Source organism: Hakea prostrata, chromosome 8, assembly GCF_041222555.1.
Source record: "Hakea prostrata isolate BN-2017 chromosome 8, UWA_Hpros_2, whole genome shotgun sequence".
NCBI lineage: Eukaryota > Viridiplantae > Streptophyta > Magnoliopsida > Proteales > Proteaceae > Hakea > Hakea prostrata.
Genome location: NC_142607.1, coordinates 37,129,554 through 37,144,114, shown reverse-complemented (window position 1 = coordinate 37,144,114; position 14,561 = coordinate 37,129,554). Strand labels below are relative to the sequence as shown.

Below are 14,561 nucleotides of genomic sequence, written 5' to 3'. Positions count from 1 at the left end.
AATAAGACCTCATAGATATTTATATATGACGAGATGAGAATACATCACATGGGGAGACAATACATCATATGAGTATACTAGACCCTAACATGGGTCAGAGTCCCTAATACCCTCCCGCGAAGTCAATGGTCCTTCAGGTGAAGCTTGAGTTTTGACCGTAGAAAACAAAACCTAGATGGAGAAAGACCCTTGGTTAAGATATTTGCAAGTTGGTCAATAGTGGAGAGAAAGTGCACAAGCAAGTCCTTCTTGGCCACCTTATTCCATACAAAGTGAAAATCAATCTCGATGTGCTTGGTCTATGCATGGAACACTGGCTTGGCAGATAAATGCGTAGCTCCAATGTTGTCAGACCAAAAGGTGGAAGGAGGCGATATACAAATGCCCAACTCACATAAAAGAGGATGTATCCAAGATATCTCAGTAGTAGCAGCAACAAGAGCATGATACTCACTTTCAGTGCTAGAGTGAGCCATGGTGGATTGTTTGTGAGATTGCTAGGAGACAAAGTTAGCACCAAGAAAAATGAGGTACCCGCCTTGAGATTTCCTATTATCAAGGCACCCTTCCCAGTTAGCATTGGTGAAAACCTCAATAGAATAAGATGAGGATGGAGTGATATGTAACTCAAATAAGAGATTGCCCTTAAGTTACCGAAGAAGGTGCTTAAGATCAACCTAATGGATATCCATAGGGGCAACTATAAACTGACATAACTTGTTCATTGAAAAAGATAAATCAGGTCAAGTAAGAGTCCCATATTGGAGTCCGGGTACCATTAGTCTTGGAAAGATGTATAGAGGAGGCCAAAGGGATTGGAAAAGGGCTTTGATCAAAATCATGGTACAAAATTCGGTCGAAAAATGTGAAACGAAACTCATGAGGACAGGGAAAAAAAAAGTCCTCATTTTCGATCGAAACTGTCAAAATTTTCCTCTTGGGTCGAAACATGGTTCAACCAACCTGAACCAGCTAGGGAAACATGGGAAAATTCGAGAGTTTTGATCAAACCTCGAAACTGGTTTAATTATTTAAGTGAGCCGGCTGAACCAGCCGGTTCACTTTAATAAAAACTCTTCTTCTTCGATCGAAACTCTGGGAAACCAGAGTTTCGATCAAAAAAACCAGGCAGAGCAGGGAGGTTTTGACATGATTTTCCCACCTTTTTTCGAGCTGTTTTTCATGATTTTGCATTCCACCACTTTTGAGCACTCCTTTGCTAATTTCGGCCCTTCTTAGTGGATTATTTCACAGTTTTCAAGCTTTGCTGGAAGGTAACCTAAGTTTCCCCTATTTTTTAAATTTTTTTCCCCTTTCTTTCATGATCAAATGGTATTGGAATGTTTTGAAATTTACTATAATGGTCTCTAGTAGGTAGATTAACAAGTGGTGATTGTTGGATTTGATTGCTGTATTGTTCTGCTATTTTTTTATTTTTCTGATTTTTAAAAATACCTAAAAAATTACATTTTTTCATTTGCTTCATGGTCAAAACATATTGGATTGAGTTGATAATATTATTTGTTGTCTCTAATAAGTAGATTTTCATATGTAATTCATTGAATCTGATTTTTGAAGTGTTTTACTATGCTTTTTGATTTTTCTTGTATTTAATTATTATAAAAATATTTAATTAAGAACAAAATTTTCATAATGTTTATATTTACCTTACTCATGTAATTGATTGGATCTGTTTTTTGAAATTTCATAATGTTTTCAGGCTAAGGAAAACACCACTCCTGGTTAGTCATTTAGTTAGTTAGTCTATCTTAGATACTCAATTTGAGTTTTTAACACAATTTATTTTTACTATTATTAATTTGGTTGGTTATGTTTCTTATAGTTGAGTGGAGGCTGCAATACTAGTTAGAATCGGAGTACTTGATTAACATTGCAGTTAGAGTGCTCTCCCAGACATCTTCTACCACCGGCTGCAAGCATAACTAGAGCACATTCAATTTGATACATTCTAAGAGGTGGAACCGTTTGGGGGTGAAGCGGCTAGTGGATCTTATATATGTTTACTATAATATGAGGTTGAGAGAGGAGCACATTAAGTTAGGTCAAGAGCAAGGTAATGGGGACAAGATTGAGTTGGCTGACATCTTTGCCATAGATGATGAGGAGGAGGAGTACCCCCTATTTGAGTGGGTTAGAGAGCCATTGTTGGATGAGGCGGGAGGTCGACCCAGTAGTCAAATTGCACGAGAGATGGGAGCTAATGTGGATGAGTTCTTGGCCACAGATGGGAAAGTGCACACCGAGCCTGACCGTCCCTTTGTACCACACCCCGATGCATCCAGTGTCAATGAGGATAACATTATATGGTCAGATGATGATGATGATGTTACTCAGTCACCCGCTAGTCAGGCATAGGATGATGAACACGATGATGATGATGTTGGACTTGGTAGTGGGGATGACAATGGGAGTGATGATGATGATGGTGGTGGTGATGATGATGATGATGATGATGATGATGATGGGCTTGCTGATCAGGATTCAGTTGAACCACAGGAGAAACCACCACCACCACCACCACCAGAGCCAACAATGACCCCAGTTGAGAGTCAGGGACAAGGAGGGCCATTGAAGTTCATGGGGGGAGACTCAGTTCACCCACGCTACCTAGGATGTCAACCACAGTGCAGGTCGTAGTTCCACTCACATCCGGAAGGGGAAAGGGAAAGAGAAGCAACATGGACATGGGTATGAGGATGACACTTCATCGTATGGGTCTTACCATCCCATTGATGTGAATAGCTTGGCAGGCTCCATGGGATCTATGAGTTTAGATGAGTCAAGAGGCTTCACTGTCGGATGCTGGATACCGGCAATAGCCTATCCCCACTCGTACGAGAGTGGTATGGAGAGTGTTGGATCTTCTTTTGGGGCTTATAGTAATGCATCTTACGGTTTCCTTAGGATTATGGGAGACATAGACTAGTGGAATAGACTAGGATGTATTATCTAGCGTCTGTCGAGAGGACGGTATGTGCACAGGGGTGCAACTTATATGGATGCTAATTCGTGGGCACATACACTTGTGGATCAGATCTTCAGCATGCAACCCCAACCCCTACCCCTTGAGGCTGAATCAGGACTTCCCTATCTGTATTGTGCATTCCCTCAGATCGGATATCTTATGCATGTTGACGACCAGACCTATAGAGTTGCAGTTGTCGATTACCTTGACAACCATAGGCATCACATGTCAGGGGATATCTATATCTGTTGGTCAGAGGAGAAGATGTCACAGGCACAACACTACTCAAGTTATAGGATGGATCCGCCAAGGCAATCCTCTTGGCGCTGATTTAGTGAGTTGTACTTCCCATTTTATTTTTATTACTAGTTACATTGTATCTGATGTTTAGAGTTTATTTGATGTTTTGAATTGAACTTAGAAGTTAGAAGTCATATGTTGAATGTTATGCTTAAGTATAGTTAACTTTATTGTGTACTTCTTGGTCAACTTTACATAAATCTCATGTACTTTGAATGACATATTTACATTGATTTGTTTTAGTAAAATGCATGTGCCAATGTGTTCTTTATTTTCTAATTAGCTTAAATGCAAAATCCCACCTCAAAATACTTTCTAAAACCTGTCAAAACTTGTATGAAAAAGTCCCTTAGTTCCTCAAAATTTCCTAAGTTTCCACCCAAGTTTCCCATTTTCACCCGGTCAAAACTTAAGTTTCTCTCGAATTTTTTACCATGATCAGAATTTGATCTTGAGCTTAATCATGTATTACCACATGGTGAGGATGAAGTGGTTTTGGTTTAAATTTGATACTCTAATCACAGTTGAAATGAACAATACACCAGTAGCATTTGAAAATAATTACCGTGCAGCATACAAGGATTAAAATTTAAAAAATAGTTTCTCAGGTTTCCTCTTTCTTCTTTCTTTCTTTCTTTTCTTTTCTTCTCTTTCTTTCTTTCTTTCTTTCTTTCTTTCTTTCTTTCTTTCTTTCTTTCTTTCTTTCTTTCTTTCTTCTTTCTTTCTTTCTTTCTTTCTTTTTTTCTTTTTCTTTTTTTTTTCAATTCTCCACATAACCTACATTTAAGATAGAGTTGGGTTTCCCAAAATAGTGAGCACTGTGAATGGATCTCAAATTAGATCTTATCACATTGATTTGGAGATACGGTAGGCTTTTCTATCATTGTTCTAAAATTAGAAAGCTTCTTATTTTACTAATCTCTTAACAAGTTTGATTGTGTTCAGAGTCATTGGTTTTCTGGATTAGTTTGGTTATCGGAAAATGCATTGGTACTTGGAAGTTGGATGCAAAAAAGGTCATACAAGAGTTCTCTTTAAATTTAAAAAGACTAAGAAAGTTCTAATAAAATAAAAAGATTTATATTTTTTATTTTACACCGTCAGATCAATTTATTGATGTACGACGCCCTCCCAACTACCAAACTAGAGATACCCATGCAAGAACAATTAAAAATCCCAAATAAGAGAAAGGATTACAAGGACACAAAGAAAACACTATATTGTGGAGTCAAACTGCTAAGATTTAGTTAACCACCAGATTTCCATGTCTAATCCTCCTATTGAGATCATTCTCATCTGACTAGATAGTTTAAGTTTAAAACAATCCTTTGGTTTTTATTAATTTTGTTTTTTTCTAGTTAGAATTTCGTTTGAGAGAGAATTCTTCCACACTAATTCGTGAGTACATTTGAATTTGAATTACAACTTGTTTACAATCAAACTCTACAACTTGTTGACACCTTAACCATAACTCAAAGTCTTCTTGATCGGTCGGAGATAAGATCAATAGAGGATAGAGTTAGTTATGGTGGATTTGAATTTAAATTTGAATTCAGAGGCTTATCCTTTACAATTTGCTGCAAATTGTATAGCAAATATCTTTTCCAAAAGTTTGAATTTCCAACTAAATGGCTTTTGTCCAATCCTTAGCTTCCTTATTATGTAAAGCTCTTGTCACTGCTTGTAAAAGCTCTTGTCTTTTTTCTTACAAAAAAAGAGAAAACATGATAAACATGTTAAGAGATCTCCTGAATTGGCTTCAATTTAGTCTAGTGGTTGAGACAAGATCATATCACATTGATTCAGGAAATCGGGCACTAAAGCTATATTATGCATTTTCTATTTAGGTAAAAGCTAAGGGGACCACAATTACCATCTTCAATTTGTTTGAATAAAATATATGCACATTTAAAACAACAGATTTCAAACGCATTTTTCCACTAGTTTTGAAACATTGATGTGTTTGCCTGCCATCTCAATGCCTTGTGAACTCTTTAAACTCTATTTTTCCGGAAGGAAAACTTTCCAATCCCATCTTTGATAATTTTAACATGTTTAACAAATGATACCATCTGATAATCTCATATGATAGTTTCACAACCATTTCAAGTGGACCTTACCAAAAAGATACCGTTTAAGTGGATCACAACTATATTATACCATGACCTAATTGAGTCGAAATCCTCTCCATCTAAGCAAGCTGTTGAGTGGAGAATATCATTATATACTTTCGTATGTAGAATCTGCACCATATATAATTATATAATTTAGTAAAAATTTGTGTAGGCAATAAGAAGCATTAACATGCACATATAGAGCATCAGCATTAATCCTCAAAACATGATTCATGTTAAACCTAACTATAATGTGAAAAGTAACAAATTCATGAAACGCATGCAATCCCCAGCTTTGAACTTTAAATTCCTCTTTATAATCAGTGTTAATCCTAAAAACAAGATTAATGCTAATCCTAGGCTCCTAGCTGTAATGTGAAAGTAACAAATCTCATGAAACACAAGCAATCCTGGCTTTTAACTTTGAATTCCTCTATATAAAGCGTCAGCTTCAGTACTGATGAACATAACTAGATTTGAGTTCAAGCTGAGGTTTCTGAAAATGGAGAGGAAATCAATGGAGCTTATTGCGAATGAGAGTGGTGAGGAGTTGTTCAATGCTCAAACTCATATATGGAACCATTTATTCAGTTTTATAAACTCTATGTCACTTAGATGTGCAGTTCAATTAGATATACCAAATATTGTTCACAATCATCACCAACCCATCACCCTCTCTGAACTAGCCATGAAGCTTGCCGTCCCAAAGACCAAGACTGCTTGTCTATTTCGCCTCATGCGCTTGCTGGTGCATTCGGGCTTCTTTGCAATTCAAGAGGATGAAGGATATGTGCTCACTCCGTGTTCTAGGCTCCTCCTTAACGGTAGTGATAAGAGTGTGTCACCCCTCTTGCGAGCAATGCTTGATCCAATCTTGATGATGCCTTGGAATTTTCTTGGCACATGGTTCCAGGGGGATGGTCTTACTCCATTTGAGACTACTCATGGAAGGGGCCTATGGGACTACGTAGGTGAAGACAATGAGCTCAACAAGTTCTTAAATGAAGGAATGGCAAGCGATGCTCAAATGCTGAGCACTGTGATTGTTACAGAGTGCAAGGCAGTGTTTGAGGGATTAAGTTCATTGATTGACGTTGGAGGTGGCACCGGAATTGTGGCTAAGACCATCGCTAAAACATTTCCGAGCTTGAAATGCTCAGTATTTGACCTACCACATGTGGTTGCTACTATGGAAGGAAGTGAGAACTTGAAATTTATTGTAGGTGACATGTTTGAGTCTATCCCCCAAGCAGATGCAGTTCTACTCAAAGTAAGTGAATCCTATCTTAATTATTATCATTACTGGCACTTTTTAAATGTTTGGTTCCTAACATTATATGAATTTTGATATGTATACAGTGGATTCTACATGATTGGAATGATGAACAATGCATAGAGATATTGAAAAGATGCAAAGAGGCAATATCTGGTAAGGGCAGGGAAGGAAACCCAGGAAAGGTGATCATCATAGACATGGTGGTGGACGACAGAAAACTAGACTACAAATCCACAGAAACCCAACTGTTCTTTGATATGTTAATGATGACTTTGGTAACCGGAAAAGAAAGAACAGAGATAGAATGGAGAGAGCTTTTCTTGAAGTCTGGATTTACTCAATACAAGATCTATCCTGTCTTGGGTTTAAGGTCTGTCATTGAAGTCTTCCCTTAGTTAGCTAATTGACTTGGTGCATGTTGTATTATTTTTAATATAATAAAATAATAAACATTTCATTTAAAATTGGATTTATAAGTGCGGAAACTTTCCTTTGTTTATTTTAGGAAAGTGTGTTATATAGTCCCACATTGGAAACCGAGATGTCGGAATCCAAGTTAATTAATAGGTACTGCCTATTAACTTTGATTTAATATCAAAAGACATGCCAATGCGTGTGCAGTGTACGAGCGAGGACGGTGTACCGTCCGAGCGCGCTCGAGCGGCGTGGGCAGTGTTTAGGCGTTTTTGGCGATGGAAGTAGATCCATAAATGTCATCTTGATGGTTCAATCTGGACCATTAGATCGTGCGGCCGAACAATCCAACGGCTCAGATCTGAACGTTGGCATTTGTATCCCTACAGAGAGGTGCACCCATACGAACAGAGTCATGAACTGTTCAGTAGAGGCACCTCAATGCCTATAAATCCTCTCTAGTTTCTCGGGAAACAACCTTGAGTTTGGGCTTCTTTGTATCCTGGGAGACGGTTCGCTGGTACCTCATAGCACCTTCCGTGAGTACGTCTTAAGGACAACGACATAGTAACGTGCCTAGAAGCTTCAGCTGTCATACTGTTATCTCGTGCTCCTGATTACACCAGGTTTTACTTTTTCTAACAGTGCAGGGATGGTGACCTATGGTTAGTTTTCACTGGTTAACATTCAATGGAAGAGTTCTGTTGGCTTGTAATATTTATATACTTGAATTAATAAACGATTTTAGTTTTGTGGTTTGAGCTTCTATTTATTAGTGTCGTAACGCATGTTCTGGAAGATTAGTAAAAGATTAGGTGTTCATAAGGGCTTTTATTGTGCAAACCAAAGGAACATGATTTATAAGATAAGTGGGGTTTCAAGATAAGTGGGGTTTCTAACTATTACCTACTGTAAGCATATTGATCGTTTCTTGGGATCTCTTCTGTCGTACGTGCTTAATTTTGTTCTGATTGATAAAAATACTATTTATTCATCTAAAAAAAGAAAAAAATTCAAGAGGTAGGGTATTCAATGGTTAATTAGAGGATGAAGATCTTTTGATGCACTCACCCATCATCCCCATCTGATTTATGAATGCATGGTCATGTATCATAATTACTCCATGGAGGTCCCGATCAAGGTTTAGAATATTTTACGATACAATACTAGTCAATACATATTCATATTGGATATAACAGATACAATACATACCAATATGTCTCTCTATTGGATTGTACTATAAGAGAGTGCACTATGAATTGAATAAAAGAACCTTAAGATCTCAAATAATACCTCATAGATATTTATATACGACGAGAAGAGAATACATCACATGGGGAGACAATACATCATAGGAGTATACTAGATCCTAACATGGGTCATAGTAGTCCATAATACCTTCCCGCAAAGTCAATGGTCTTTCCAAGCGGAACTTGAGTTTTGACCGTAGAAAACAAAACCTAGATGGAGAAAGACCCATGCTTAAGATATCTGCAGGTTGGTCAACAGTGGAGAGAAAGCGCACAAGCAAGTCCTTCTTGGCCCCCTTATCTCATACAAAGTGAAAATCAGTCTCGATGTGCTTGGTGTGTGCATGGAACACTGGCTTGGCGGATAAATGCGTAGCTCCAATGTTGTCAGACCATAAGGTGGAAGGAGGTGATATAGAAATGCCCAACTCACATAAAAGAGAATGTATCCAAGATATCTCAATAGTAGCAGCAGCAAGAGCACGATACTCACTTTCAGTGCTTTTGCTAGATTGCTAGGAGACCAAGTTAGCACCAAGAAAAATGAGGTACCCGCCTTGAGATTTCCTATTATCAGGGCACCCTTCCCAGTCAACATTGGTGAAAGCCTCAATAGAACAAGATGATGATGGAGTGATATGTAACTCAAATAAGAGAGTGCCCTTGAGTTACCGAAGAAGGTGTTTAAGATCAACTCAATGATATCCATCGGGCAACCATAAACTGACGTAACTTGTTCGCAGAAAAAGATAAATCAAGTCGAGTAAGAGTCACATATTGAAGTCTAGGCATCATTAGTCTTGGAAAGAAGTATAGAGGATTCCAAAGGGGTTAGAAACGGGCTTTAATCATAATCTGATCTTGAGCTTAATCATGTATTACCACATGGTGAGGATGAACTGGTTTTGACTTAAATTTGGTACTCTAATTGCAGTTGATACGAACAATACACCTGTAGCATTTGAGAATAATTTACCATGCAGCATATGAGGCTTAAAATTTATAAAATAGTTTCTAAGCTTTTCCTTCTTTTTTCCTTCTTCTTCTAAGCTTTATAAAATAGTTTCTAAGCTTTTCCTTCTTCCTTCTTCTTCTTCTTCTTCTTCTTCTTCTTCTTCTTCTTCTTCTTCTTCTTCTTCTTCTTCTTTTTTGTAGTTTATCTTGTAAGACCTCAACGGTGGAAATGCATCCTGAAAGTAACATAAGCTATCCTCGATGAGCGAAGCAGATCCAAATTTTCAAATTTGAATTCCTCAATTCTCCACATAACCTTTATTTAAGATAGGTTGGGTTTCCCGAAATAGTGAGCACTGTGAATGGATCTCAAATTAGATCTTATTACATTGATTTGGAGATACGGTAGGCTTTCCTATCATTGTGCTAAAATTAGAAAGCTTCTTATTTTACTAATCTCTTAATAAGTTTGATTGTGTTCAGAGTCATTGGGTTTTCTGGGTTAGTTTGGTTATCGGAAATGCATTGGTACTTGGAAGTTGAATGCAAAAAAGGTCGTACAGGAGTTCTCTTTAAATTTAAGAGCAAATTGCACGGACACCCCAAAATGAAAGCCTAAAAGCATTGACACCCCAATTTATGTTTGAAAAACACACAGGTCCTATTTTGTTAAAATGGTTAACTGTACAATCTAAAAGACTATTATACCCTTATGTCTGCAATGACATGAATTAACCTTACGGCTAAAACAGAAACAGGGGAAACTGGAGTAGACTCCTTCACTCAGACCTGCAACAGCCATATCAACCCTTGCAAACCTTCCGCCAAGCCGGTTCCCGCCAGCATATAACCAAAGTGCCTGCAGAGACAGGTTAAAATGCTCGGCAAGCTAGACGGGTTTTTAATGAGGTAGGTCGACTGATTAAGGAGAAAGCCAAGAATGATGTCAAAAAATCTTCTCTGGTTTTTCCAAAATGAGAAAAAACCTAGCAGATATCAAAGAACTTGAAGAAGCGAAAATCGATGTCATCCATGAGAGCTACTTTCTACTAGAATCTTGCAAATACTAATCGAATCTTTAGATGAAAGAAGCTCTGTTGCTACCTGATTTTGGTCCAAAAATCACGATTGAGGTTGTAGAAAGCTTCCGAGACGACATTTATGCCGAGAAGCTTAAATCTGGAAGTAAAATTAGGGAAACCAGCTGTAATCAAAGGCAGTTGGTTTCATTGGAGGCGAGAAGACAATTTCTCTTGGGATTGATTTTGATTCCTAGACAAATAGGAGCATCCAATCTCATAAGAACTTCCCACGACTAGTGATTTGCTGAAGTCACTGAGTTTTGATGAGATTTTTCCTCTCTTGAATAATCCGATTTTGTTGGAAGTTTCTTAGCCATCTCAATAGATTATAAATTCGGTGGCAGATTAGATTTGCCCAAATCTTGTTGTATGATGGGTACAGGGGTTCGGATTCTATCTCTCCATCACACAACAGTAACTACCTAAATTAAGGAGGAAAAAGAGAAGAAGAAGAAAACGGGAAGTGGGAATAATCAGAATCGGAAGTTCTTATCAATTGGATTTATAATACAATATTTTTTTTCTTACAACCTGGTTTGGATTTTCAAAGAGCCACGGTTTTGATTTTTAGTTGCAGTTCAGATTTTTAGAAGATGAACGGAGAGGTGAAAGACATCGCAGATAGGGTGGAGATAATAAAATAATCTCTTATCCAATTAGGGGTAATTTTGAAATTAAAATAATTTAAACAATGATTTAAAGGGGTATTTTTGGAATTAAAGAAAAATAAACAGTGGGTTAACGGATTTACTAACAGAATGGACTATTGTGTTTAATGAATTGGGGTGTCTATGTTTTTTAAACATAAAGTAGGGTGTCAGTGCTTTAAAGCCTCCATTTTGGGGTGTCAGTGCAATTTGCTCTAAATTTAAAAAGATTAAGAAAGTTCTAATAAACTAAAAATATTTATATTTTTCATTTAACACCGTCAGATCAATTTACCGATGTACAACGCCCTCCCAACTACCAAACTAGAGATACCCACGCAACAACAATTAAAAATCCCAAATAAGAGAAAGGATTACAAGGACACAAAGAAAACACTATATTGTGGAGTCAGACTGCTTGGATTTAGTTAACCACCATATTTCCATGTTTAATCCTCCTATTGAAATCATTCTCATCTGACAAGATACTTTAAGTCTAAAACAATCCTTTGATTTTTGTAAATTTTGTTTTGTTCTAGTTAGAATTTCGTTTGAAAGAGAATTCTTTCACACAAATTCGTGAGTCAAAAATGTATATTAATATCATTTGAATTACAATTCGAATATTTGAATTTCAATTCGAATATTTGAATTTGAATTACAACTTGTTGACACTTTAACCATAACTCAAAGTCTTCTTGATTGGTCGGAGATAAGATCCATCGAGGATAGAGTAAGGTTACCGTGGATTTGAATTTGAATTTGAATTCAGAGGCTTATCCTTTACAGTTCCAACGCTACAAATTGTATAGCAAATACCTTTTCCAAAAGCTGACCTTGTCGGTTGAATTTCCAACTAAATGGCTTTTGTCCAATCCTTAGCTTCCTTATTAAGTAAAGCAGATGTCACTGCTTGTAAAAGCTCGTCTTTTTTCTTACCAAAAAAAGAGAAAACATGATAAACATGGTAAGAGATCTCCTGAATTGGCTTCAATTTAGTGTAGTGGTTGAGACAAGTGTTGGGTTTAGGTGTCTTGTATTCTGTGGGTCCATATAATAATAGTTTTTATTGTATTTGTAATTGAAATTGGATTATGGTCAATTACTAGTACTGAGTTAAAATTGTAATTATATTGGGTTTAGGGTTTTAGGCTTCCCTATAAATTGTTTCTGTGGGATAACCTATAGGATTCAATCTCTACACGGGATTAGGGAACCCATCCTGGGGATAGGGATTAGGCATGGAAGCAAGGGTAACACTTTGTGGGTGTGAGAGTGGTGTGAAGTTTTCTAAACTAGTTGAACTTCTTTTCTCTCGGATGGACGTAGGTAGGGTTTGGCCGAACCACGTTAAATCCCTCTTATGTGTTTTTCTTGTGTTCTTCTATGTTCGTATTTGTGCATCTATTATCCCTAACAAGTGGCATCAAAGCAAGGTTCGGTGGATTGTTATCGGAGGTATGTGAAGATCCAGAAAGGAGATGATAGGTGCCAGGAGAATGGAGAAGACTTCGATGGTACAATTCTAGAAGTTTTTTCTTATCTTTTTTTGTTTCTTATGCTTTGAGCGGAGTGGATTGGATCATCAAAAATAAAATAAAATAAAAAAGAAGAAGAAGAAGAAAGAAGGGAGAAAAACGATCTTGTTTAAGATCGTGGTTAAAAAAAAAAAAGGGCGGTGTCAGACCGTGAGGAAGAACCGAAGAAAAAGGTATTTTTTGAAGTTTTGTTTTTATGGCTTTAATGTAATGCTTATTACATTATTTTGAAGTAAAGTAAAAAAGAAAAAAAGTTGAAAAGTGAAGTTGGAACGTGGAAGAAGGACCGTTTGGAAAAGAAAAAAAGATTCGGTGGTGGTGAAAAAGATGGAATTTTTTTTTTTTTTATTAATTATTGGATAGTACTATATAAGTAGTTTCCATAGAATTTTGTGTGAGGTATTTTATACGGGGTTAATTGTTACTAAGGTTTTTAGGCGTTTTCGAACCAACCCAGTGGAAGTGACGGATCAAGGAGATTTCGCTATGTTAGTATTGATTTTGTGAGTTCTATGAAGATCAACAGTGAGGTTCTTAATTGATTGATGGGTAGGAAAGCCACAGATCAAGTAAATTGTTCAGCCTTGCAGGGAGTGTTGAAACAGGTAGAGGTCTAGTTAATTCTTTGGAAAGGGGTACAAATAGGCAGAATTTGTAGGTTGTTCAGTGCAAAACAAGGTAAATTTGGAAAGAAACGAGTGACTTTCGCTTTGGATTTGGTGAGTGGCATGATCTCTCGGAGCTAGCTGTGACAAAAGGAGAGATAGAGCCACGTCACGTTGTATAGCGGCGATGAGTTGTACAGGACACCCCAGGTGGGGGGTGTGCGCCATGCTAGCTTAGTGATGGCGGTAACAAAAGCGTCATTGGAGGGGATGTGGACCATGAGGCAAGGTGTGGTGGATACACAGAGACGGGTGATTGCAGAGAGACATCATCAACAATTTCTTCAAGGTTTTTTGTAGAATTAAAGCCAAGGTGGAGATTGTTAGGTTTGGGTGCCTTGTATTCTATGGGTCCATGTAATTATAGTTTTTGTTGTATTTTTAATTGAAACAGGGTTTGGGTTAATTACTAGTACTGGGTAAAAATTGTAATTATATTGGGATTGGGATTTTAGGTTTCCTTATAAATAGTCTCTGTGGGATAACCTATAAGAATCAATCCCTGTAGGGGATTGGGGAACCCATCCCAAGAGTATGGATTGGGCAAGGAAGCAAAGGGTAACACTTTGTGGGTATGAGAGTGGTGTGAAGTTTTCTAAAATAGTGGAACTTTTTTTCTCTCGGGTGGACGTAGGCAGGGTTTTGCCGAACCACATTAAATCACTCTTGTGTGCTTTGCTTGTGTTATTCTCTATTCGTAGTTGTGCATCCATTATCCCTAACAACAAGATCATATCACATTGATTCACGAAATCGGGTAAGCTAAGGGAAAGTGAACACAATTACCATCTTCAATTTGTTTGAATAAAATATATGTACATTTATAACAATAGATTTCAAACGCGTTTTTGGACATGACAAATGACAATACCTATCTCCCACACAACCAAACAAAAAATCCACCTAGTTTTGAGACATTGATGTGTTTGCCGCCACCCACCCCTGGGCCCCATCCCCTTCGGTTTTACAATTTCAAAGCACCGTTTTGACATTGTTTTACAATGCTCTTGTAAACTCTATTTGTCAGGGAAGGAAAACTTTTCAATCCCATCTTTAATAATTTAAACATAATTAACAAATGATACCATTGATAATCTCATATGATAATTTCACAACCATTTCAAGTGGACCTTACCAAAAAGAAACCATTTAAGTGGATCACAACTATATTATACCATGACCTAATTGAGTCGAAATCCTCTCCATGTAACCAAGCTGTTGAGTGGAGACCATCTGCATCATCATCATCATTATAATAATATATACTTTGGTATGTAGAATCTGCACTATATATAATTATATAATTTAGTGAAAATTTGAGTAGACAAGGAAAAG

General features: G+C 37.2%; 1 protein-coding gene across 1 annotated transcript; it reads left to right on the top strand.

Moving 5' to 3' along the window:
- Positions 1-5,902: 5,902 nt before the first annotated feature.
- On the top strand, positions 5,903-7,071 carry LOC149007728 (trans-resveratrol di-O-methyltransferase-like). The gene is made up of 2 exons (XM_089166292.1): positions 5,903-6,670; positions 6,760-7,071. Exons 1-2 carry the CDS (start codon positions 5,903-5,905, stop codon positions 7,069-7,071), a joined length of 1,080 nt encoding a protein of 359 aa, XP_089022418.1.
- Positions 7,072-14,561: the final 7,490 nt, after the last annotated feature.

Bases quoted from the DNA above. Each gene is read 5' to 3' on its own strand.
- LOC149007728 (XM_089166292.1), top strand. From the start codon at position 5,903: ATGGAGAGGAAATCAATGGAGCTTATTGCGAATGAGAGTGGTGAGGAG. The intron at 6,671-6,759 runs GTAAGTGAATCC...ATATGTATACAG, and splicing joins CAGATGCAGTTCTACTCAAA to TGGATTCTACATGATTGGAA.